Consider the following 27485-nt stretch of genomic DNA (forward strand, 5'->3'; position numbering starts at 1 on the left):
CTTTGTAGAGTATTGACATAGCCAAGACTTGTTCAAAAATTCAATTTTTGATGGTCATTATGAATTTATTTTGTTTCTAACATCTCTTCGACTCATATTTACAGAGCACAAATAGCATTTAATTTGTACAGAAATAAAAGTCTCTAAAAAGGGCTTTGAGTTTTCGAGTTTACTGTTTGTCAAATTAAAAATGGATAACGATCACGACATCATGTTCCTTGTTTACTCTGTCACTGTGTGTAAGCCATCGTCCTCTCCTTTAAGACTGAATGTATAGAGTTTCCTATTTCAAGGAAAGTAAATTATTAACAATAGAGCACAAAAAAACCCTCGTTTTCTCTACTAAATAAAACTCATCGATGTCAACATTTCTGAAATTTAAGTGAATATAACGTAATATAAATTTCTTTATTGCACTGCATTGCCGAAAAGAAGTATTACAATCTTACGTACATATTTTAAAAAAAACTATAATATGGCCTCGATTTTGCAAGAATTTGTGCTTAATATCACTATTAGCATTTAAAAAATCAGTTGTACATGAGTATTTTGCTCTGCTCATCTAAATTATGTCCAGGAACCCTTTCAGCGTAGACTTGACTGCAGATGATGAGACAGAAAAATGCTCATTGAATACAATAATTTCTTCGCCTACGCTTCCCCCTGTTCTTTTTGCTTTCCTATACACGTGCGGCTTTATCCCCTTGCCTCGTCGTCGTCGTAACGAGCGACAGGCTCTATCCCCCACCCCCAGTTTTCGTCACTGCTGACTCTGTGGAGAGGGGTTGAGCCGCCATGTCATTCTCTGGAGTTGATGATTGAGACAATGGGATTTTGAGAAATGACACGCACACGCTGGCTTAGACGACTTATAGACTTTACGTCGTCTGCTGGACACGGGGTCAAAAATACCCATCGAAATTAACAAAAACGACCAAAAACTGCAGCCTACTTTGAAACAGTCAGCTTAATATTTTTGTAAAGAAATAGGTACTTTTTATGTAGTTATCAGTTGCATTAATCTTTGTGTTGAGTTTTAGTCATTTTTTATCGACTATTATTATTATTATTATTAAGTTTTATTATACTGTTTTATATGAACAAACGATACCGCAATGATGAGTAAAACTATAAAAGGTAACTCTAGTTTACAAGACTATGATCGGTAATTTTCAATTACAGTATATTGTTCATTTGTGCACCAATCTTAATATTTCAACTTGTAAAAGCCTACTAGTATTAACTTTCAAGCGTAAAGATTTTAATCATCTCGCATAATTCCACAAAATTTAAGCTCACGGGGCAGCTTGGCAGATACTGCTTTCTTCGCCTCTATTTTTTCGTTCGTGTGCTGCATTCGTAATTGTTACCTTGACCATCCCATCAGTCTCCCCTTCCTAATAATCTACTGTCATTCCCTGACCAAAAGTTTGGATCTAATATTGTAAAAATCCTGTCCACTTCACTTCCTTCTATATGATGATGTCGCATCAGGATGTTCTTTCAGGAAAATGGCACAATAGAATCATTTGTGAAGAGATGCAGTGCAACCCTCTTTCTGTCTGTCAATCTCCACTCTCCTCCAAGTCAACATTGATTTTCATCCATACGTAGGTAGGCATCCTTATGTGAGGTACCTTGGCATTGACAGTGGTGGACAGGATTAATCCAAACTTTGTTGCTGAACCAACATACGTATAACTGCATCGGATTGAAATTCAATCAACTAAATGCTTTGTATAGAGTTTGGGACGCATTTTGCTGAGGTAAGACATTTCAACCCTCGCCACAAGGAAAAGCTCAACATATGAATGGATTGCATTGATGTCGACAAGAATTACAAGTTAACCAGTCTGATTCTGTCATCCAGTAGTTGTCCTCAAGTTATGCAACAAATTACGTAAACAACCCTGTTGCTAGCATGTCAACTCTAATTATTGCGAGTATTTAGTAGCAAGCAGGATCTGTTTTGGAAACGTTAGACGTCCTCTGTAAATTTATTCCCTAAATTGTTGTGATGAAATAGTCGTGATGAGACACCGTTTCAAAAAGTAGACAAGCTCAACTCCACTCAATGTGTAAGGAATTGGAGGTTTTTCTGCTAAATTGGTGAGCATGTTTGGATGTGGATGGATGGCTTTACTCAATTGGAACCATGTCGTCCTCTGATAGAACAAAAAAGTTTTCATTACAGAAACTTACCAGTTTTCTTGGAACTTGGCCAGCGCTGAGGATGTCGATGTAAGTTGCTAGATTGCAGGACGTTAGCGTTAAATGCAGGAAATTTAGAAATAGAATCAGTCAAGCAACCACCCTGTGCCCCGTAAGGATACAGTGAAAGTAAAAGTCGGGGCTGTAAGGTGGTGGTATCGATTTTGGTGCCAAAATTGTCCATTCATACTACAGTACGGAAAACTTTATCACATAAAAATGTTGAAGAAAGGATCACTTTCACAGTGCATAGCATAATACGACTGATAGCACGCATACATAACTATTATGATACATACACACATTTCTGTATATGGTTACATAGATGAAGAGAGTGTACGGAAGGAAGGATGAGTACACCACTTTCGCTACATCCATATTGAAACAACGTGAATAAATCCAACTTTTCTCAAAAACCTATTTGCGATGGCGTGGAATAAGGAAAAAGCCATTGAATGTCAGCTCGGTTTGGACGCTGGGTGAAAAATGACATGTCAGAAGATGGATGATGAGATGACCACAGAACATTTGATCAAATCCGATCTAATATCCCCTTTCACACTGTCTCCACATGCCACATCCAGTTCTCTGTGTTGGTCAAGACGGGACGTCTTATTACTCAACTTGCACACTTTACAAAGCAAAATGAGATTTTCCGAGATCAGTTTGACTTTCTCATGTTTCTACAATTTCTCTTTCACAATCTCTAAAACTGGACAGCTGAAGAAAAGAAAATGTATCTTTGCACACTTGTACGACAGTGAAATCGTACGTACGTACACCAAAACGGAATAGCATACTTTGGAACAATGGCTACATACATATATCCATCTGACGATATTACAGGATATTACAGATTCTTATTACTGGTGATGATGATACATGGGACGATGATGATGTGTCGTCCTTCGGGGGACGTCCTGCCCTCGACGTCAAAGAACTAATTAAGAGTCTCACATGTTTGCAACTCAATGCATGATACAAAGCCTCTTGAACGGCGAACGGCGATAAAATGAACTTTGACAAAGGATTTAACGCGAGACAAGAAAAAATATAGAGAAAGTCGTTCGTTTTGGGATGGGGCTTAGAAGAGCAGCATGACAAGCACGAGGAAAATGATAAATGTTGTTCTCTGACACAAAGAGACTTCCCAATTACTTGAGGATTAGTACGAGTGAATTCAAGAACCCTGCTGAACATGAAGAAGGGTGTTTGTTGGCCATCACACTGATCGGCTTGAATAAACTCGTCCCACTCCCCACCATGTGCATGTGGGTGTATCAACTAGCTATATTTGGGCCCCTTGAATATAGTAAATACTATGTAAATATACTCGAAACTATATATAGCTATCTCCACGGATAATGATTACAACAATTACTTTCAGTTTTTATGAAACTTATTGGATACCAGTCGGTCTAGCATAATGATTAAATTATTGATTTTGATGACTAATCTCTACACATCATTCTAGACTCGAACTTTAATTCATGCTGTAAATCAAACAAATGAATAATAATTGAAGATTGGGGGAATCCTGCCATAAAATCAAGTTTTTCGTAAGGTTACGTTAGTGCAACCAGTTAGTGCATACACCTAGCAAGATGCATGCATATTAAATTCAGGGAGGTAATAATTACTCAATCATTCAGGATGCACGTCTTCGCAAGCCGAAAACAAATATAATATGATTGATCGAAGGCCAGTTTCATTAGCCGGCAAAGGACCGCACATTTTTAATAGTGAAGAGTGAGTACATTGTTATCCAGCTCAAATTGATTTATCCCCCTTGGAACATCTCATCCTGCAAGAAGATTGGGTGGGTGGTGCTGGGATTCATTATATTATGATGATACATGTTCTCGTAAATAAGAGTTGGCTGAGCACCAGTGGGGTGGAACAGAGTCAAATAAGAGTCGTTTTTATTCCTTCGGTGAAAGGAGGAATTGCAATTAAATGTGATATTCCTGTGATTTTCGAGACGGGGAGAGTTTTCGGGTTACCATTTGCCATCCTCATCCAATCCACCCTTCATTCTTTTCTGGAAATCCCCATTTCCCGTGATTGCATTAATTTGGAAATAGCTGAACCACGACGCGATGAATGGAATATAAAACTTGGAACCCGTTAGTTAATAGATACATACGTAGTCCCTTCTTGGTTCTAGTTTGAGATATTTTCGATGATGTTGCTTGATTTATTCGAGACAGCATAAAAACAGTAATGAAGTAGCGTGTAGTTTAAGGTGGTTAATTATAGAAGAAACATTTTTCGAGTTTCAGGTCGACTAGAATCCTTAATGATTCTCCTGCTTTATTTTCAGTCTGTGAGCGAGTTTCCAAATAAATGAACAATGCGCCTTCTTTTCCGATGGAAATGCATCTTGAACAAGTATCTTCAATTATATAACCGAATACATGAATTTAATTTGTCCGAATTTGCAACAATTTGTATCCTGAAAGATCAGACTGAACCTTTTTTAAACCAATTTATGTAGAATTGTGTGCTTGAGAATTGCAGAAATACGTATGTATTTATATGTTGACATATACGTTCAGTTTTGTTTCCATTCATCAAGCCACCAATAATGAGACTTGAATAGTTCAGGAGACGAAGGCTTTATGAAATGCAACGTGTTTTTTTCGAGCATTACTTACAAAGCATTCGACACTCAAAATTATCAGACACTCGTTGGTTTGAGAAGGCAATATTTCTTAATGGAATTAACTGCAGTATGATTGATCTCGAACATGGTTCATTAAATCGTGACGGAGAAAGATGAAAGCTTTATTTGGTGGTGTCTTCCTTCTTGCACCGTGGGGAACATGACTGACTTGATGAGGATAATGCTCTCCGGTCACTCAGCCAAAGAAATAAGTAATATACAGGATTATGGATAGATGGATGACAAACTTATTTCTCAGCCATCCCCACAACACGATGGAGAAACCCTTTCTATAATTATAGGGAAGGGGCGTATTGAAAATGGCAATATATGCAGTGCTTACGTATGTACATATGTAGCTCCGATTGAATGAACACAATTGATCCACTGTCCAAATATAGACATTCACTCGCCCCGAATGCTTGAGATATTTTATTAATCCATTCTTTAGCTATATATTTCTGGACATGTTTAGTAAATTGTTTCTTTTATTAATGTTCATATTTATATTATAATTTGACAAGATGTACACATTTATTTTTTATAGCATTGACTTGAATAATATTATACTAATAATCTTAAATTTTGCAGAGCTGACCGAGTTAATTGATTCGACGAATCCTTAATTTTAATTTACTTTGTTTGAAGGTTGTTGTTTTGTGTATTTTGATGCAAATTAAACTTGTCGTATTACTATCGTCGCAACGCTTTTTATGTTTCATAAACTTAACTTTTTGTGACAGGTATGTATGTATGTAACATAAATAATACTTAATTAAATACAAATGTAGCCTACAGTGTATAATTACCCTGCATGTTATAAACTACAAACTACAAATGAAATATTCGGACCGTTGTCATATTCAATTACGTAAAAAGAATTTGTATAATTTATTTATATTATTTTTCATGTCACTCATTCATTTTCACACTTGTGCACTTAACCCATCTTTTGGAATGCTTTATACTGGATTCAGTCTGGTGGATACGTATTATATATTTGAAGCACATTTGAACATTTTTGTCGTCCGTATAATAGCAGCGCTGCAACCTAGAGCTACTTTCTTTAACCATGCACAGACTCTGTACTTTCTGTGTTGCGTCGCATTTCTAATTTATTCGTGGGACATTGTTGCAAATATATTCCAGTCAACTTGCACACACACATACATATGAGCCACATTACTTGAATTTGCACTTACAATAAATCTGCGTGTACTTACGAAGCTAGTTCATCTTTCAACACGTCCCATAATTCATTTCTTTACTCTAAATTAATCTCTTTCTCGCACACCAACTTTCCACGTGCTTTTTCAAAATGTGAGTAAAACAAGTTTTCTCAAATAGTACCTGGACACATTCTTCTTCTGGAGGATTTTAATGTTTTAGATACATGGGTTATAATTATTATATGAATAATGACAAAATAACCAGCCTTTATAATGAAACGCGGCTACTTGTAAATGTACTTATTTAGCAGAAAATCAATTACACAAACGATTAGCCAGGAATGTGTTCATTTCTCATAAATAAATCTGATGTTGGTTACATTATATAAACAAGAAGATATTCTATTTATTTAGACTTTCGCATGTACAAGAAAGGAGGAAACAGGCTCGATTGCTATGTTGACTTGACTTGACTATTAATAAACTAGCATAGCGTACTTGTTGGAGTATAATTCAAACAGAAGCAACCACAAGGGCAGTTGGTTGACTTGAGAATTGCAAATTTGGAATAAAGTTTGATTGTGTGCTAATATACTTATTTATATGTTAATTTATGTATTCTGATCTGTACCTGACCTGAATAACGCGTCCGTATTGTTTACTCTGTGGGACGTATTAATATTAAACTTTCTCTTGATCTATGATTCTCGACTGGCCGTGTACGTAGGTGGAGTGATGCTAGGCTGAAATAATCGAGGAATATATTTAGGTCATTCGAGTCATGTCGGCTTGGTATTCGAGTCCAAATAGGAATCATGTCACCTATGTAAAACTGTTGATTTCCAGTAATACACATACATATATATCAAAATCTCTCATGTAATTTTAAATGCAGAAGCGTTGTGCAAAGTCGTGTTAGTTCTAATTGACGGAGGAACTAAATGAAAAATCTTGCTGATTAGGATCGAATTAGGATCGCCTTCGTGAGAATTATCCAGTTTCAACAAGTTTTTAAATTTTTCTTATTGATAAACATATCTCCGTATCCAGCACAAACTACTACATCCTAGATAGCGTAATATTTAGTCGTTGTAATCGCTTTCAAGCGTTGCAGTGATGCTTAAAAGCAGTCATTTATAAGAAAACGACTGCATATGTGGATTTAAGTTGCGTGGTGACCCCTGGTAGTATCAATCAGAGGAATATTACAGAAGATAAGCGACGACGATCAGGGAGCAGAGTGACCGCAGAGATGATGTGGACGCTAAAATGGCAACATTATAAAATATTTGTTCAATTATGTATTACTACAATGATATTTATTCGGTAATTTCATTGTTAAAGGATCTGTGTAAAGCACTAGTCACGATGCACGAATTGTAGAAAAATATGTGGGGTTTGGGTCATTAAATGTGTTTTATTTCTAAGAAGTGTTTATTTGACGACATACCCTGGGGAATGGAAAGGCCTAAATGGGCTAATTTGGAAGTGATTTGTATATTTTATTTAACGTGTAATGACAACTTGTACACTTCTAATCCTCTCCCATCCATATATTTACTCACTCAACCAAATAGTCATTAAATCACTAAAAATTTCTTCACTGTACAAACTTGCTAGAAAGAGAGGTCAACGTTTAGAAATGGATGAGAATACAGGCGAAGAAGGTGAAACTGTGAGTTCGGTGGATGGGGGCACGGGTGTATCTCGTACAAATTTGTGTGGGAGCGAGTGAGTGTGGTTTTGGTTTTCATTGGAGGGAGAGACATGTGGCGGAAGGGAGATTCGGGTGAAAGTGTGTGAGGAGGTGAAAGGATGATTAATGAGAGGCGACTTACATAGGCTGTTACCTTCCAGCCACTCCGTGGAGTCACCGGGTGACGACGACGATTTCGATTTCGTCGATCGTTGGCGTGACTTGTCCACCGTGTTGAGAATGGATGTGTAGTCCGAATCTATCATATATCATCAAGTAAATACCACATCGGGTTTAAACTGTCCATCTATCAATCTTCCTCCCCTTTCAACACACTTCTAAATCAACATCCATTTATTAGCTCACGCCAAGGGACACACACACTAAGCTAACCTTCGATCTAGAAAAATGAAATGAAAGCAGGACAAAATGCCTCCCTCCATATTCTATTACTCGGTACACAAAGTTTCGAATTTCTTGACAAACTTTGTATACATTTTCCAATGTACGACTTTCCCTGCAGTCTTGTCTAAACTTTGAAATACAACATATACTTTAATGTGGAAGCAACAACGCAACAATTTTTTATATAAAAGTTAGAATACTCTTATTTGGAATTCTAATGTTTGATTTTTGAGACGCGTAACCCATAAAATAAACCAATGCACAGAATCCAAAGTCACCATCGAGATACGTTCATGACATGAACTTCATGTGCGTTCCTATGTTATGGGTTACATTGTGGGGAGGCTGGGTATAGAAAAAGAACAACCTCTCAGAATCGCTATTATTGCAAGACAATGGACAACCAAGCCATTGTACTACTTCTCCTGTCGTCTCACTTTGACTTGCTTTCTGTGCGAGAGGGACTTTTCGGTCTGATTTCATTGTGGGAGGATATTACACAAGAAAGGATTTGTGGTGAAATCAGATATCACAAACACGAGGAAGAAAAGTATTTTCTTACCTTTTTCACTCAATCCTACGGCTAACGAGCTCGGTTTCCTCCCAGTATCGTTCTTTTCTCTTTGATCTGTAAATCACAACGAGATCATGGTGACTTTGGAAATGATGATGGAATTGCATACCAACAAAATCGCTTGTATATACTACGAAATGCAGTGGACAAGCCAATAAGAAATATACATAGTCTCAACTTAAAAAGTGATAGTAGAGTAGATGACTATATTAGCTTAGTTTTAAGGAATTTCAAATTTATTCTTATTCCATTGAAAAGCCAGTTAAATTTCAAGTAGAAAACATGTATTAAACTTGAAAATATATTCCTCCTGTGACCATGAAAAATTGGTCACGAAAGTGAAAGCTCCATAAAAAATACGCACGAAATTAATGGACAAAGTGTATCATTCCCGGGTCAGAAATTTTTTTTTGACCCCGACAGTTATATGAGGCTTAGAACAGACTTTTTCCTCAATTTTAATCAATGTTTGGTGGTGAAGTTGTCTGCGGTTCGAAAATTCCAACGTTAAACCTAAAGTGCAAATGAAGTCAGAAATATTGATTTTAATCCAGTTTTTCACGAATTTCGCTGTAAATGCTACTGTAGACGCCTTCACAAAGGTCGGTGGGTTTTCATCCGATATGGACTAGTTGAGGGGGTGCTCCAGTTTCATCAGGACGTTTATCAAATAGATTTTTAAACTATCTTCTCTCCTTAATCAAGGAAATTGGGCTGTTTTTGCTCAATTCCGCCGATTCCCGCCAAAACCATGAATGGAGCCTGATAAGATAACATTTTGACCTTTATTTTGTAATCAGCTAACCCTTAGCATATTTGACATAAAACGTGTTAGTTTTTTTGTTGAAATATGTTTCTGTCGTAAAGAAATTATCATCGGTAAACGGGTTAGGTTTTTTGGTTTTTTCACCGTACCGTTTGGGGAGAGAGGTCGATTTTTTTACCATTGCTTAGGCTTGGGAAATCTGTAGCATGTGATGCTTTCTAATGTAAAAGACCTTCATCTTAGGGTCACTTTTCAGTGCTAATCTGATCTCTAAAGTTGAAAGGTCATTTCTATGGCCAAACTCTTCGGTGTCAGACGGAGATTTTGTGCTATTCTGGCGTTCAAAGCTTCGGACATCACTGTAGTCCTCCTTGACCTTGGACCACCGAAACCTTTATACCAAAGATAGACACTGTCTCTAGGATTAATTTAATAGTTTGGGAATCCAGATCGTAGTTGTACTTGGACTGCTACACTGCATCAAACATCGTGCATTTTTTTCTCGTGCAAAAAGTGAAAAATCATTGCCGCGCGCGTGTAGCTAAGCTTCTCTTACTTTTGACCTAGTGATGTCAAGTAAAAGCGGTCAACACCAATGATAGGCACTGAATGTATACACAAACCACAACTGACCTTTTAATTTTATGTTGACCCGTTCAAAAACTACGCTTTACTATCACTCCTTATGGCAAGACTATGTATGTAGCTTTGTGGAAAATATTTATGCGCTCAATATTAATAATAATTCCTTAAACGCCAAATAATAACACCAAAGAAGGAATCAAGAAAGTACAATGCGCGATTTATTCTATCCTATGCACGATTGAAGTAGGTGAACTGGACGAGACTGAACATGAAAACGTGATAAGAAATGAAATGTCAGATTGTCGCCCGTCGCCCAACGTATGCACAAAAATGATCCCCGTTTGGCCCAAAGTAAAGCACCCCAAAGTAAATATACAAGTATTTAATGAGAATCAAGTAGGAGGAATTGGTCATATATCCATTTCTATGATTTAACTGATCCGTAGTAATATTCAAGAAATTACAAAACTGACCGTAGAGTCCTAAAAACAACCGCAAAACACATTTCACGACTACGCATTCGGTGCAATTTTAATTTTAGTTACAAATAAACTAATGCTTTTCAAGAAATAGTACATAAGTTACTCATAGGCATCTTTATACCTTTATTTACTAAATTTAAATCAGTATCAAGTGACATTTTGTGTGTGAAATATGGTTTATTTGCATGCATTCATTCACATGCAGTGAACTTCTTCAGACAAAAAAAATGTAATTGTTAGACGTGTAGATGTTTTGCATACCTTTATGTTTTCTATGCGACATTTTTGTGGTGGTTGTTGGTATCGTTGTCGTCGCTGGAGGAGCCGATTCTGAAAATGAGAAAGTTCGTAAAAAAAAGGTCCATGGAATCTGTTTCACGCCGTAGCTTTTAAAATACGGAGGGCGGAGGAGGGTGGAAGGGGCAGGAGAGGAGAAAGTGACACGAAGGAAATTAAAGGCCCGAGCGAAGTGGGTTAGTGAGAGCAGAGAAAGGAGCGTGGAATCTGAACGGAAGGAAGCTGAGTGACATTGGTTGCTTCGTCTCCTGTCCGTCATCATGCACAGAGAGAGAAAAAGAGATGCTATTTGTTGATGTGACGTCAATACAGTTTTTTCAGCCAGGTTTTCATAAACCATGGTCAAACAATTTCCGCAACTTGGGCGGCACCACGTCACCATTCCTTTGAATGGGGGAATAGAACCAAGACATATTTAATTTCCGTCTAGAAAAGTAGTACAAGTGTGGATTTTAGAACGAAATTGCTAATGTCATTAGACGCATTTAGTGAGACGCGACCCATTTTAATGTTAAAGTAACCCAAAGATGGTAATGTGTAAGTGTTGAAAGGTGAGTTAAAAAGACCAATTAAAAACTTTGATACCAAAATTCCTCAAAATAATGAGAAAATCATCATTTGAGTTATGTAATGGGAAGGCAATTATTGATAAATGATTACACTTTAGAGAAAACTAAAAGTAGGAATGCTGGGTTAGCTAAAAAATACGATAAGTGTCTGTGCATATTAAATGTGTTGTATATTAATACAAGAAGGAATTAGTGGGGAAAGGTCGAAGGATTGGACGTATTAGTAAGCCCATTGTGAGACATTTTGAGAAAGTGTAAACTTTACGATAGAGCTTGATACTCCCATCGGTCTCGCCCCTGTAAGAAATATCAACTCTCTAGATCATCTGCCCAAGTTACTGTATCCTCGCTATTAGCACATGCAAAGTATACAATAAGTCGATCCATTGGATCCACAGTATTCATACATTTTGATGAAGTGAACTTACCTCGGATTTTTTGCAACGCATTTATACGTCCCAACTGAAACGAAGAGAAAATTAGAAAAATAAGTCAAAGGGGGTAACACGAGATTCTACTTACAGTCCTTGGGTTGCAAGTCGGAAATGGTTAGTTTCATATGGGTTTTGTAGGGTAGGCTACCGACTTGGTTAGAAGATTTATATTTTCTATTATCATGAATCATATGACCATCCTCACGTGTCCAATAATTCAGAGAGGCTGTGGTTTGATATTAAAATAAATATAAGCAACATGAAAGTTATGACCATTCCAAACTGTGAAATAAACCTGGATGAGCCTCTGTTGTACATTCCAATGTCACTGTAAACCCAACGCCCGCACCGATTAACTGCAAAACATTAATCAATTTCGTAAAGTAAAAATCGAGATTTTACGAACATATGAAGGGTATGAGGCAGATGAGTATCTCGAAATAGTGTGCATCAGGAAATGACGCCGCGTCTTTTTCACAGCTACTCACAGGAAGCCTCAACATTGATAAGGTTGAGATGAGTTAACTAGCCCTCATACTTTTGCATTGTCCTCATTTGTGGTTTAGAGTGACAACGTTTAACTCCTCAGGAAAACTAAATCTATTCCAAAGTTTACTCTACTTATTGTATTTATTTTTTACTATGGCAGAATACCCTACTACTACAGAAGAAATTGGTGCAATTATAGAATCTATTAAGTGAGTATATATACACACATACAGAGTGGTTAAAATGTCACGCAACAATGGAAAATTTTTCGATGGGAAAAATTTGTAAATTTCCATTAGTTACCGAAATTTTGTCTCTAAAATGCAACATTTTAAGAATTTTGTCATCAGTTTTGATAATAATTTATAAAAATCTCAATCCGAAATCTTGTAACTAATGGAGATTTAGGGACTTTTCCCATTGAAAAATTTTCCATTGTGGCGTGACATTTTAACCACCCTGTATATATATGATGAAGAAGAACCTTCTTTAATTAGATTCCCAATTCGTATTCGATCAAAAGATATTGAAGAAATGTTCATTGACTAATTATTCGACATTATTTTTGAAAAATGACGTTCATTTTTCATCTACTTATGAATTATTGGTGGTTTATGTACAAATAGTTTATTTTTTGAATGAAATATAACCAAGATACATATTATCACCCTTATAAGAAACGTTTTATATATGTCTTAACTGAGATATTAATTTATAAATGAACATACATACATTTTATTTATATATCATATTACATATAAGTTACATAGAATGATGATAAACGTACCTGAGCCTCGATCCATGCCATCGGGGGGACTGATAAAACATATCATAAATCAAAATCAGTCGGCTTTGGTCGTTCCTGTCTTGGTGTCGAAACAATAACTTTTCCCATGACTCTGATGAAAAAAGTATATTATTTCCACCGACATGTCAACCCAGCCAAATAAATACCTTTACTAAGTCAGCCTTCAAATAATGATCGAATTTTATATCATAAAATCCCATTCCGCCAACAACCAAAATGCGCTGACAGGCACGTAAAATTAGTTTTGTCAAACTTTGTAGAAAATATTCCTTCCTGTGCGACCTACATATTTTCCAATAGTCATGGTCCATTTTATTTATTTCCACTGTCCGATGTTGTTGAAAAAGATTTTATTGCAAATTCTCACACAATTAAAAACTTTTGACAGCAATAAGTCCAACTACGGTTGGAATGTCGAGTTTTATGTCGAACAACAATTTCAGAAAGTCTAAGAAAAGTTGTTAACGCTCAGAAGAAATCACTTTAGTGCAATTCCAATAGTGACGTAAGTTGGACGATGAGACGACGATGAGAATTCTTGTGCTGGCAACCCCATAAAGCACGATATCGCTTGTCCCTTAATTTGTTTTGGGGGAATTTCTCGACTAGTTTCACTTTCATTGATACTTTCGGATACAAATGGGAGGCAATGCGGAGTCGTGCGAGCAGCAGAGATTCGCTTTGTCGTGCTTTCCATCCCTATTTGTCCAGCTCGGAGAGAGAGAGAGAGAGAGACAGATAACTACTATTCTACCACGGCCTCATCTGCAATCTTCACATCTTTTCCTTAGTTCTTTCGGGACTCGCAGCGCCACGAAACATGAACCCAAATACATATATCCAAGCAATCAAACGACTCTTTTACCAGGCTTCCTTGTCTTTTTCCTCATCTTCTAGACGACGACGGATGCGATAAGAATTCCTTCCAAAGAAAAACTCCAAATGGCCCACTATCTTTCAATACTTCGGCACACTTCATGCCCATTTCCTCCAAAGGTATGCCTAAACGGCAATCACCCCCATACTTTCTCCAACTACAACCGTTTTGCTTTCCTCTTTGCATCGCCATCCACATATCTCGCCTGATCTGCCTTCTTTCCCAGTCGTAGGATCGCCTCCTCCTCTCGTCTCATGCCGTTGGAGGAATGCTGCCCATGAAACCAAACTCTTTTGGTGAGAAATCCTACAGTTCCATGTTTTATCGGTTTGACGTTATTTCCAATCATGTCAGGAAAACTTTCACAAAAACTCCTGTATCTGTACACACGAGTGACATGTACTGTTATTATTATTATTTCGGAACTTGTCATACTATTCTTCAAACTATTTTTTTAATCCAATGAATATATGCACTACTGTGAAACAGACAGTTGACCTACCTACATCTGTATCTATGGTATGTTGGCCAAGGACAAGTACCCCTCATTATTTATATAAAGTACTTGGCAAGTAACTGAACAGAAATGCGAGTCATTAAATCTTGCTGGTCAGTTGGTACGTGTTTCAATGAGCTCGACGATAATTAAACCAATAAGAAAAAGTCCTATTTGCTCTCAGGCAGTTACAAAGGAAGGGGTGGGAAATCAATTTCGTATAGAAAACGACAAGTCACTTGTATCTCACTCTCCCTCTCTCTCCTAACTCTTGGCACTTGTCCCAATCTCCGGATTTGATATTTGCCTCCGCTTTAGCGAAACACCTCAAACTCAATCTCACAAAGAAAATAAGGTCTAAGCTTATCCTCCTCAGTTGTTAATGTTCCGTCCATATTTCCCGTGCTTTCTCCTACTTTGAGATATGCTACTTGAAATCCGTAGTAGTTACACATATGTATTTATCACAGAGCTAACAATAATACCACAATGTGAATGCACGCATTGTACGAAAAAAGTCTCGGAATCCCAGGCGTACATCCATATCCAGCCATACATTTGTATGCCGTGTGGTGTGAATGGAGTCGTGGAAAATAAATCCAGTCTATATAAATACACGGCCAGAGACTTGGATATCCATTTCTTTTGAGGAGAGCGAGAGGAATAGAGACGTCCAATAAGGGCACTTGAACCCATCAAGTGGTCATCTGGTCACAATAGAAGTTTGGCACTGACATATGAGACCCAGGATTGGAATCTCTTTCTCCTATGCCTTTTTAAAAATATGTCCACCAGCAACCACAAATCCACTAACTGCAAACCAGCAGCCACCACGATTCTATCAGCTTCAGTGGTGGTGAAAATCGTATCAATCTCAAAATAAAGGAATCGTGGATATTTCGCCCCAATTTTTACAATGCACTCCGACCAAAAATGGGTTATTTAGTGGGACGATATATATATTTCAAACGTGATGCCGAATTACGATCCCAGGTGAAAACTTATTGAAAGAAAAAGAATTATCGGAAAAGTTAAAATTTTACATTGAATTTTATGTATACTCACTGGGTACATAAGTACGATGCAAGTGTAAATTTAATTTAAAAATATGAAATTATTTTAACCGGATTATTAACTAAATTTCAAGGTATACGAATTTCTTAACCCAAACAGACTGATCTTCCAGCTGTCTTAATGGAACTTTTGGAGAAATATAATTAGAGATACTTAATTTAAGCTATAAATAAATACGGTTGACTAATCCTTTATCGTTCCAATTTATCTAGGATTCTTCCGGCAATATGTTTATGATTCATTAAAATGAGAAATGTGAAAGCACATGGCGTATATGATTGCAAAGTTTTGAAAACATGCCCATAACTTTTATTTAAATGGCAAACCTCGGGTTGGACTTGGCCAAGTAAATGAGTCTGGCCGAGAGGCATACTTTCCTCCTTTCGAGCCAACCTAGAAATTCTCCACTCAAGGATGTACACTAAACGAACTCTTAGTAAGTAATTAAAAGAAAGTCACAAATAATTAAACAGAATCCCCACCGTCCAATTAGATTGCAGATTTGAAGAAACTTACGGCACTACAACTCTTCCTTTAATTTTGTTAAAAAGTCCCCCCGCCTTCTGCCTAATCGTGTAATAATTGTCAAATGGGTGGAATCACTGCTTTCTCTGGACAACTTTCACAACTTGGTTGTTTCTGCTGCTTGTGGGCCTCCTCCTCCACCACCACCTCACCATCATCATTCATTTCACCCTCATTCATGAAAACGGCTCACCCAAAGAAATGGAGTACCCAAAGCAGGAAGCCAAATGAAGAAGGATCAAACTGGGAGAACTCTTCCCTGCTCTACTTTTTCCTAGCGAGTATGAGAGAAAGTCCACCCAAACAAAGTTTTTGTTGATGTCACAAATGGATTTTTTCTTGGACTAACGGCTAGATTTACAGTGCATTTACATGATTAAAATTTACTTGAGCCAAGCAAATATGTCCAAGTGAAGTCGGATTTTTCATGCGAACTAGTCTAAGTGGATTATCTAACGTTGTCTGTTCGTTGACTGCTGCTGCTCTTGAAACTTAAGCGAAATCGATTCAAAAGTTACGTTAAAGCACTTTGACTAATTAGATTCAGATTGATTAGAAAGTGTGCAAAAAATTAATTAACGATTAAATACAACAACCTAATTATTTATGTATGTAGCTTTATTCGATTCATGAGTTTTATCCTTGCACCCGAAACATTATTTTTAATTATTTCACCCATTTGTCCGATTTTTAACCGATTTACCAACAACTTTTAGTTACAATTAGTTTTAGTTACAGTAAGCAATTTACTTGAAACCTTTTCCTCATGAGGAACCTGATCTTGACTTGATTAAAATAATACATGTGTACGTAGACCATGCCAGTAGTCTCAAGTCTGAAAAGTAAAGGAATCCGAAAGTGATTCATTGTTTCGTAGACTATGTAATCCTGCAAAATGTATTTGATTTCCAAAGAACGCCAGTTTCGTCTCAACCTGAGTACCTGGTTTATTAGTTCAACAACTGTAACTCTAGTTTATGACTCGTAAACTCAAATTGTACACACATAAATACATGTAGTAAAACCCGTCGGATAAAATGCGTATGTCACAACAGAGAGAACACGCAGGGACTTATTTCATTCTGCGTCTAAGCGAAATCTAAATCTCTTATCAAAATAGAATGAAATATGTATATTCGTATTTACAGAGTCGAAAATCACCAAATATTATCCGGTGATAAAAATTAATTAACTTCTACGTCAAGTTCGACAACAAGTAAATGCCAAATTTCTAATAAGAAAAACATGTAAATAAGATCATTCCATAATGCATAACAAAGTCTTCTTTCTACAGATTATCTCTGCCGTCGATACACGTACATAGTTTTAAATTGGTGGTTTACAGAGTGAGAATGGGAATAAAAATATCTGAGGGCAGTGAATTCTGCTGAGAAAGCCAGGAGGGCAAGCCAGGCACTCACATCAGTCAGCCACCCCCAAGACGGGAGCATAAGGCAGGGCGACAGATTCATTCCATTTGTGAGCCCCTATTTGTCTAAAAATTGAATGTTGAGTTAAACCCGTCTCTTTCCTTTTGTCCCAGTGGTTTGTCTTCCTTCTTTCGATGCAAAGAAGAAGAGCCGGCTCTGCATGCGTGCGTATGCTTTCGTGGGAAAATGGTAAAATGGAAGCAAACTACAACAGAACCGATATGCACCCTCCATTGTATTTAGTCACAAAAAGACACTCGGGTTGTGTGTGAGATCGATAAAGTCGTCTGAAGTGGTTCCAATCGGAGAGAGAGCAAAGTAACGTTGGCGGCATTCCTGCGGTTCGTTGTCAACAGTGGTTGTCGCTTGTAATTACTTTCACCAAAGCCATGTCCGACTTGCTCACCAATAATAATAGGCCAAAAGGAGGAAATTTTCGAGTTTTTGCATCCTTTTCATGTTCAACAGCTTCCCACAAACTCACAAACCAATCTGGGTTGTGTATTTGGATTTCGGCTTAACTTCCTCTCCTTCGCGTCTGAAGCAATAACGCTCACAGAATTCAGTATGGAAATGACTCGGGAAAAATACTTATTTGGAATAAAAGAGATGGATGGAGGTTCATCTCTGCTCCAAGGTTTATGCCCATGCAATAGTTGATTAATATGTTTCTCTACATGATTCATATTTGCACCACCTTACAAAGTTTGTACAAGTACATATTCAGCCTACCCAAACATATATAAGTAATACGCTTAACAACAAGTACACCAAGGCTGAAATTAGCAACAACCCCATAGCATAAACTTGGAAGTGTTTTTTATCACTGGATCATGTACAGTTTCAAGTTTCCAATTTATTTTAGTTATACAAATCAGGAAGACGCACCCCATGTAAAACTGAGGCTGGAGAGGCTGGAGAGAAGTTGGCATTAGTCGGGACGAAGCCATTTATGAGACGGTTTTGATGAAACAACCATCTGTCGCCTCGCCATTGTGGCTGGTTCGCTACTTGGCTCGCTACTGGGTTTTGTGGTGGTTGAAGGGTGCAGGAAATCAGGAGCGGCCGAGAGAAAGTAGTGGAGGCAAAAAGACATTCATGGGCGGGCTGGATGGGTGGACGGAGACTCATCTGTCTCATCTCATCCCCAGACATCAACTCCAATCGACATCTTCCAAACGGATGAGAACTTAAGTTGTGCCACACGCCGCCCCATTTATTCTCCCATCACTTTCACTTGGCTTTCACTAACCACCGCAAATTTAGTGGCGCACACTTTGTTGCTAATAATATGGAATGCCCTTATTTTGCTTTGTGCTGCTGATGATGGCAGCAGCGTTGCCGCAGAGCTGATTGGCCGAGTTATTAGGGATATGCCAAACTTTACTTTGTGAAATGACCAGTTCGTATGATTTGGCTGGATCGCTTAACTTTACTGTTTAATAATATGTAAACAAATAGCAACTTACAATCAACGGATATCTTCAATCTTTTCGACACTCCGGGAGGGACGCCGTTACTGGCTATGCCTTCACATAAGGTAATAGTTACAAATTAATTAAACTTGCATTTGAGTAACAATTGATGGGGTTCCTGCTTATTAGAAAATTAATTTTGCTGAGGTTTCTTACATAAATGTGCTCCCATATCCAATCGACTGATTCGAGACAGTTCCAAAGTTTCCCCTTCCCACTCGGCGACTGAAAGTTTATGAAATGAAACCATATACAATTTTCACCATCAACATTTAAACAAATCGAACTACTGATATTATTTTAAATATTGAAAAACTTCTAAGAAGTAAAATTTAATTTTAGTCTAAATTGCTAATTAGAGATTAAGACCTGAATATGTTTTATTGATTCTCAAGTCACCGCCATCCTCCTAAAATTAGAAAGTCAATGTAAAAACCAAAATACATAATAGACATCACTGGGCTAAAGGTATTCTCACCCGTCTCCATTTCACCACAGGGGTTGGTGAACCTTATTGAGAATTGTAAAAAAGTTTTTAAATGATGACTCGAAATCAATTTTAAATATTAAGTAAGTAGTTACCTGTAGCATGACATTGAAGAGAAACGTTTGAGTTTTCACGAACAATTATATCTGAACTACTCATGGAATCGTCAATGTTTGGTGGAACTGTAACAGGAAAAGAGCACATTGTTTCACAAATTGATAAGTATTTATGTATATTACTTGTCGTGTTGTTATTGCATATCTGCACATTCAATTGCACATAATTTTTTCAGCAGGGTAAGAGAATTGTCACTACTTGTCTCATTATACAAACAATGCTCCACCGTTTTCGAGTGAGGTTTTCCGAAAAATGGCAAAAATGCTCCTTCGACGGAAATACGTGAAATTTAAGAGAAGATGCCAAGTCATGGCAGGGACATTAGGTCGACTTTTCCTTTTCCTTATCTTTTCTATCGTTCCATCCGGGACACACTTCTTCGTCCGTCCTTGCCTTTCACTTTTTTTCTTCTACACCATACTCAACCTGTACAAATTTCTGGCCTGTCTTCACTTACGACTGAACAGTCGGTCGGCTGTCTAGTTCCTAATCTTACCCTTCTTCCCGGCCTGCAAATATCTATACGCACCTACGGAATACCTTTGCGCTACATCAAACTACTTCAAAAATTGTCTTTTGCCTAACTTAACTGACTGTCTGTTGAGAAATAAAAGCGTTCAGCTCGAGTAGTTTGTTTGTTTGGATAGGATACATGGATGCATTTGCTCACTATCTTATTTTGGATTGGGGACGATAAGTTTCTGCTCTTTCAAACCAACCAAGGGACGAGAATAAGGTGCATACAAGAGAATTGAATGAAAGAGAAGGAGAAACTTTCCCTCGTCCCGTCAGTCCTCTCCTCATTCTTAAATGTACAAATTCGAGGAAGAAAAACAACACGAAAGAAACAAAATGGGGAGAAGAAAGTTGTAAGTGAGGAAGAAGTCAGAGTGGGATGCAGTTAAAAGCCACTTCGTCAATTCCTACTTTTTTGGAGTCTCCAGGGACTTTAAGTCACTGAAATTCGGTGGCTTTACGCATTTCTCTGCATTGCATCCAAGCCGAGGAGGGTGGATGAGCAGCAGGAGGAAAAGTGTGTATATCTGTAGTGGGGGATGTTGTGAGAAGAAAGGAAAAGAAGATCCTCACAAAAACTGTATGTATAGATATTCGTGTGTGTGTAGTACTTTCTTCTTTCTGGACAATTCATCTACATGTTATGGGCATCCCACAACTTTGGAACTTCATAAATTTTCATACCGAAAATTAAAGAGCTTGTTGAATCAACAAATTATCATCACATACATTATTCTGGCTCTGTCGTCTGCATATGGAACATTGAATACATAGAAGAGACTATTCTCAAATGTTGCTTCTCATGCTATGGGAGAAGATACGAGTGAAGATACGAGCGAGTGGTGCAATACTGTTCGAGATTACAAATCTGATTTTTTATCAGTACTGATGATAACTACAATCCGAACGGGTGAACAAAACACAAGGATGATAAGAATTTAAAAGCGTTCGGCTCTCAAATCTACTACGGAACCTGGAACTGTTCAACCCGGGATTAAGAAAAGGGGTAATTTTTAGCCGAGGGTCTTTGTTTTTTTAAAATATGAGTGTTGTAAAGGTGAGTGTGCATTATTTGGGGAGGAATACGGATAAACAATGTCAATTTAATTACTAATCAGTCTCATGTTACAGATGAAACAATTTGAAAGCGGAGAAGAATTTATATTCGATGGCATTACTAAAATTCCAATTTTTGGAATCGCCTATGGTGTCCCACGCTCCTTGGCATACGCCTCCATGGGAAACAAAAAACAGATGATGAATTCCATACGCGGTGTCGCAGAAAATGGGGCAGGTGTCCTCAAATTAATCGCAACTCCACTAACTGCACCAATCGGTAAACTGGGTTGCGATAAATATTTTGCAATTTCGTCTACATGCCTTCAATGCAATTTTTTGCATAATAAAAAGTGAAACATTTTGTATACTAAAATAAGCTGTTGTGATTTGGGTTTCTCATCAATATTATTAATTCGTTCATGCCTGCATATAATTCTGAAATCGAGTCATTTCCATTACCACGAGAATCTCATTACTTCCTGATAATAGCCATTACACGCCTCATAAAACATTTTCATAAGGCTCGCTCACTTACGATTAGTTCCCCAGTCCATCATTTCGTGCCCCTCCTGGTGTGTATACCATTATTGTGACTGCAACGAAATAGCTTTCTGACAGATTCGCCCACTGCACTGCCCACTTGTCATGCCATGCATTTGCCAGAATGTGAAAAATAAATCTCCGGGATTCTTTCTTCATTTTTCTACTAATGAACTGCAGCTCGATTTTCACAATATCTGCTCTAACCATTATGACTCGTGTGGAATTGTTGAACCAAGTGGCATAATATGTAGGAACTAGGTCCTTCATTACTTCCATCAACTGGTTCGCTAGCTCTATAATAACAACACAATCGCCACACTGCATGTACCACCAACCACTCTGTTCTGGCTTACTTTGTGTTAAGCTGGAAGATATCGAATAAATCTGTGTGAGATTCACATGAGCATATAACTCCAGGATCCATCATGGATTAAACACGATTCGTGAAGCAGAAAATCAAGACTTACGCAATAATCTTATCTCACGGACTGAATGTTGTGTTCATGGTGGGACCATGGCCTTCTTGTCCACTACATATTTATGTACATATGTATATGATCAACCCAATAATCCATGTTGCATATCCAACAATTAAATTCTGCTCATCATATGTATTCTCTATTCATAAAATTGCCTGGCCTGTCTATGGCTTAATGCCATATAAAATTATATAGAATTATATCCCTCACGAATAATAATTCCTTGAAAAAGCTGTGCTGCATAAGTCACAGCATTATTTCATGTCGGTGGTTTGGAACTTGGCCAATTCATTTTTACCAGGCATTGCCGATGGGTATTGTCGAAGAAGAAGACAAAGAGGATCTCATGGTTTAGATTTACCATAAGCTGCTTATTCTGCACTTTGTCGCATTTGGCGTGAGATGTGAGGCTTCACCTCAACTCCATCCATTCTACGAATCTTGAACCGTATGTGCATACTTGTTGAAGCAATTGTCAATAAATCGGAACCAATTTCAATATAAAAAAGAAACAATGTTGGCCCTTTATGTATCAACACATCACTACAAGACTTGGCTTATAGCCACAAATTTCACCCAGTCATAGAAATAAACCATAACGCATATTGCGTGTATTTCCATTCTCCTTCCCCCTTCCGACCTGTTGATATCGCCTGTGTGCGGGGACTTTATTTCGAAAAATTCTTTGTATTTATTTAAAAATCGTAATTTAGATATAAAATATCAACTACAATCTGAGACTATTAACCAGAACGAATTTAGATAAATAACTATTGTTGGTAGAATTCTGATAAAAAAGAGAAAAAAATTGAGACGCATGAGTCAGAAAACGCAACGGCTTGCACAAAACTAATAATAAATTATGAATACGTTGTGTTGAGCAATGCCTAGTTTGAGGAAGGATGGGATTCGTCACTAAGGAATAAGGAATAATGAAAAGGGGGAAGTCTCCCAAGCAAGTATGTTGCAATATGAGTAATGTGAGTTAGATGACATCACTGCCTACGCGTGGATAAGTATTCCCCACTGTAGCACTTTAAATCTCTGCACAAACCGTGTCCAGGTCGATATGGGAAAGGGTTTCGTATTATGCAGAGACTTGTCGCTAACTCAATTCTAACAGTCCAACAGGTACACAGTGTCAAAGATAAGCTCTGCTTGTTGCACTAATTCTAATTATTCTTGTTCCTACCATTTCCTAAAATGTTATTGAAACCATTTTAGAGTCAAGTAGCAACAAATCAACTTCATTACGTATATTCAACGGATGACTTATCTTTATCCGATATCTTGAGCAACAGCAAATTCGTTTGAAACTGTGTGAGCACATTAACATCTTGCAGGAGCCATTGAGTGAGAAGGAGGCGTCTGTATGTGCATATATGCATGTGTAACTGAACGTGTGGGCTTCGAGGGGTGCACAGTAGGAGAGCCATGGAGAAGTGAAAGCTCGAGCTTTCTGCATGGTGTTCTGGGAAATGGGTTGTACATATTCTGAACGGAAAGGGAAATTGCCATTTGGAAAGAATGAGTGCAAGTCGACACGAGCTGTTGAATATAAGTGTGCCTCACGCAGTCATAATGACTTTGCTTTCACTAGGCAGTCGTTCTAATAGCAGGCTAATTAGGAAACCAATTAAGGCAAAACTAGGCAATATGATCCGTCTAATGGCTTCTTCCGCCTTCTTTCCACCAGGCTCCAATCTTGTACCAACAGCCGCAAACATGAAATCAAGACTCGCGATTACCATCACTTTTGAATGCATAGAGTTACAAGGAATATTCGCAGGCATTGATGACAAACTTGTTCTATTTCGCAGTTCGAATAATACATTTTCCAACGACAAAAGGCTTGTACGTATGTGTCCACAATACATAAACTTGTTAATAGACGAGATGTCCATACATGACAAAATATGTATCTTTTATGCGTTGTACAGCATAGTTTGGTTTCAAAATGTGGATTATTCTAGAATGATAGTAGTTAAAGAAAGATAACGTCGCACTTGTCTGCTCACCAAAAATAAATCCAACTTTCAAACTGATTCTTTGTGTTTAGATCACAAAGACAAATTTTTGATTCAGCTCGACTGCAAATTCAATCGCATACCGACAACCAAATTCTATTATGTTGTCCTTAGACCTCAATGTACTCATCCTCAGATCAGGTTTCGGTTTTCCCCTTTCTCGGAACGGTGTGCTCCAGCTCAAACGAGCAAATCTGATGTCATTGTGTATTAAATTTAGTAGATAATGTATGAATATAATAGATGTGTACATATTTATTTATAAATACATAGATCGATATAACGGACTATATGTATGGAGATGATCAAATTTAATATGGTGTCAACTCTGAACTATTTCCAAGCATGGAAAAATAGTTGAAATTGAAATGTGTGCATTCCGAGTCAAATATTATCCGTCAATCTCTTATTTTTGAAATGATTAAACTTGTTTGGAGGCAGAAGTTTTTTGATAATTTTTTTTGCTTACCGACGACGTGAAGATATCCAAATTGTGTTTTTGCAGTTTCTGTGTTAATCTGGCACTGTAATTGCAACAATCAGCAACAATTACAAACTTTTGTTAAGTACATTGCATATGATGAACAAAACTTTTCTTACCATATATCTTCCAGCATCTGACTCTTGTACCTGCAATATCACAAAAATTTATGTAACCAGAATTTTAGGAAGTTTAGCTTACACAAATCATTAAGTTCAGATTAGACACATTTGTTAACTAGAGGTAAACTAAATATCTATACCAAAAAAACCATATACTCAACAATCGACATGATAATGTACAATTAAATGCGCTTTACATTTCGTACATATGCATGTACATGTGAATGTGAAAAAAAATGTAATGAAAATAATGTGCATAAATATTCATATACTTATATGTGTCGAGTCTTATAAAATAAATTCAAGATGATTCACATATATTTATTACATTTTCGATATGAAGAATCCATGTTCGATGCTTGTCATGAGTCACTTTAATCCTAGGATTTCCTTAAAATTTGACAATAGTGAAAATTAGTATTGTATTTAGTTTCACGATCGTTAGACTTTATTTCGCTCCAGAGTGTAAAATGTATGTCGTGAAGGATTTAATCGGCAACGCTTATGACAATTTTATTTCCAGTTCCAGTTTTTTGCCTAAATGCTAGCTTTTGCCGAAACAATACAGAACATAAAAGTCCAACGATCTTGACTTTATTTTTTATTTTATTTATTTCATTTACTTGTTATGACATGGGTTTGTACAGTAAGAATTGCGGATCCTGGAAAAAGATAAAGATAATTATATTATTTTAGTAAACACTATTATTTTACTTTGAAGACTTGCTAAATTTACCTTCGAAATGAATCCAGGCCACCTGAAAATATAATAACTTTATTCTCCATTTCACGAGAAATTAATATACATGTGTAGGAGCATTAGTGAAGTCAGTTGTAAATTGCTCAAAATCCGTAGTTTTTGTAATTGAAAGATAATGAGTCGTTTTTTCAGAGGGTTGACTTGTGAGGAGCATTTACGTTGTTGGAATAAATAGCGGTGAAATTTCTAAATTATCATATATCTAGCATTAGAATTTTCATAGAGGTAATAGTTGTGCATAATATGTAATAGAATCTGGGTTAAATTTAATGCACCACCGAATAAGCTGAAATCTACCATAAATTTTAGCTGAATTCGCCACCGGATGAATTTTTTCCAACTTTAGCCTTTTCAGCCACCAATTTAGATGGTGGTTACCACAAATTTAGATGAGCTGCCATTACCATATATTTCATGAGTGTAGGATTATAAAAACAATATAATTTACAATAATATGATTTATTTATGTATATAATACGTCTATATACACGTCCTTTTTTAAAATGCACTTGAAATTAAATAACAATGAGCCCTTTTTTAGCTTTCGCAACCCTACCATTCTCACGCTTTTGACCAAATGGAACGGTTTTGGCTTCCGGTCTAACATAATAAAACGTATTCTGAATTTCTAAACCAATTATTTCCTTTCGTCCCCTATTTCAGGCCTTCTAAGAGAAATTTAAAATTTCTAGATGTCCCTCTAGCAACAAAGCAAAACTGGTTGGGTGAAAAGTTCGGGTTTGTTAAAAAGACCCCACTACTGGCACAGGAAACCAGAGTGTAGTCGGATCGATGTTTTTTTAAATCCGACTTGTTCGGATCCTTAAAAAATCCGATCCAATCCGACCAGGTCGGGTCCTAAAATAATCCGACCCAATCCGAGTCTCTCGGATTCGGATTGGATTAATCGGATTAAATTCGATGTCCTACTGCTCTCTATATATACATAAGGTGCGTTTATGCTTCACGTAATCGTCATGTCCTCCTCCAAATCCGATTTTTTGATTGGTTAAAATTGTTAATTGTCGTAGTGATCATTTCGTTCAGCCAATCAAAAAATCGGATTTGAAGGAGTACGTGACGATGACGTGAAGCATAAACACCACTATACTGTAGTCGGATTGATGTTTTTTGAAATCCGATCCGACTTGGTCGGGTCATAAAAAATCCAATCCTATCCGATCCGATCCACCTTTATTGAGTCAGAGAAAAATCCAATCAAATCCTACCCTGTCGGATTCGGATAGGATTAATCCGGTTAAGTCTGATATCCTACTACTCTCTAGGAATATTAGACGCAACTGGTCTTGAGTTTCTAAAATTTGGGAGAATTTTCCTCAGAAAGAGAGGATACGGTACCACTGGTCCAATTAAAAACTTGCGAACACGTAATTTCTTTGGTTTTAAAAAACTTTGTTTAGATAGATATATTTTAACTGCAGGACAACTGTGAGAGTAGTGATGACCAGCCGAACGGTAATACATACTTCTCCTGCCCAGTCTAGTCAATGATATACAAATTTATACATGGGTACATGCACAAGGAAATTAGCATGATTTCTTGAGATTATTGTGATTAATTTTTTTTACAAACATATGTAGGTATATCCCATGTTTTATCATCATGAAATATGGTGATGGCAGCTCATCTAAATTTGTGGTAACCACCATCTAAATTGGTGGCTGAAAAGGCTAAAGTTGGAAAAAATTCATCCGGTGGCGAATTCAGCTAAAATTTGTGGCAAATTTCAGCTTATTCGGTGGTGCATTAAATTTAACCCATAGAATCTGAAATCAATTTAAAAAAATCTTTTGCCAAGGGTACGCTGGTTGTGGGTAAGGTCGCTTTGGGACTGAACAAAAATTA

General features: G+C 37.1%; 1 protein-coding gene and 1 long non-coding RNA gene across 3 annotated transcripts in view; one reads left to right on the forward strand and one right to left on the reverse strand.

Moving 5' to 3' along the window:
- Nucleotides 1-5274: 5274 nt before the first annotated feature.
- Nucleotides 5275-27485, reverse strand: part of LOC110851012 (lachesin) — a 50590-nt gene continuing 28379 nt past the window's right edge. Inside the window, exons 4-22 of one of the 2 annotated variants that reach the window (XM_022098641.2) lie at nt 25595-25616; nt 25482-25520; nt 25187-25248; nt 24856-24885; nt 24725-24779; nt 19610-19696; nt 19506-19537; nt 19397-19436; nt 19184-19252; nt 19022-19081; nt 13130-13158; nt 12149-12209; nt 11942-12079; nt 11848-11881; nt 11685-11716; nt 10815-10883; nt 8709-8774; nt 7884-8000; nt 5275-7309 (exon numbers count right to left, since the gene is read on the reverse strand). In XM_022098641.2, coding sequence (XP_021954333.1) covers nt 7251-7309; nt 7884-8000; nt 8709-8774; nt 10815-10883; nt 11685-11716; nt 11848-11881; nt 11942-12079; nt 12149-12209; nt 13130-13158; nt 19022-19081; nt 19184-19252; nt 19397-19436; nt 19506-19537; nt 19610-19696; nt 24725-24779; nt 24856-24885; nt 25187-25248; nt 25482-25520; nt 25595-25616 — 1101 coding nt within the window. In that variant the 3' untranslated portion in view covers nt 5275-7250. Of the gene's footprint in view, nt 7310-7883; nt 8001-8708; nt 8775-10814; nt 10884-11684; nt 11717-11847; nt 11882-11941; nt 12080-12148; nt 12210-13129; nt 13159-19021; nt 19082-19183; nt 19253-19396; nt 19437-19505; nt 19538-19609; nt 19697-24724; nt 24780-24855; nt 24886-25186; nt 25249-25481; nt 25521-25594; nt 25617-27485 lie in introns of those variants that run through there. The other variant, XR_004835469.1, reaches the window with a different exon arrangement.
- Nucleotides 20980-21582, forward strand: LOC118436470. The gene is made up of 2 exons (XR_004835475.1): nt 20980-21204; nt 21279-21582. It is a non-coding gene; the product is annotated as an uncharacterized LOC118436470 (long non-coding RNA).

The sequence above is a fragment of the Folsomia candida genome, unplaced genomic scaffold (genome assembly GCF_002217175.1).
Source record: "Folsomia candida strain VU population unplaced genomic scaffold, ASM221717v1 Fcan01_Sc001, whole genome shotgun sequence".
Taxonomy (NCBI): Eukaryota; Metazoa; Arthropoda; class Collembola; order Entomobryomorpha; family Isotomidae; genus Folsomia; species Folsomia candida.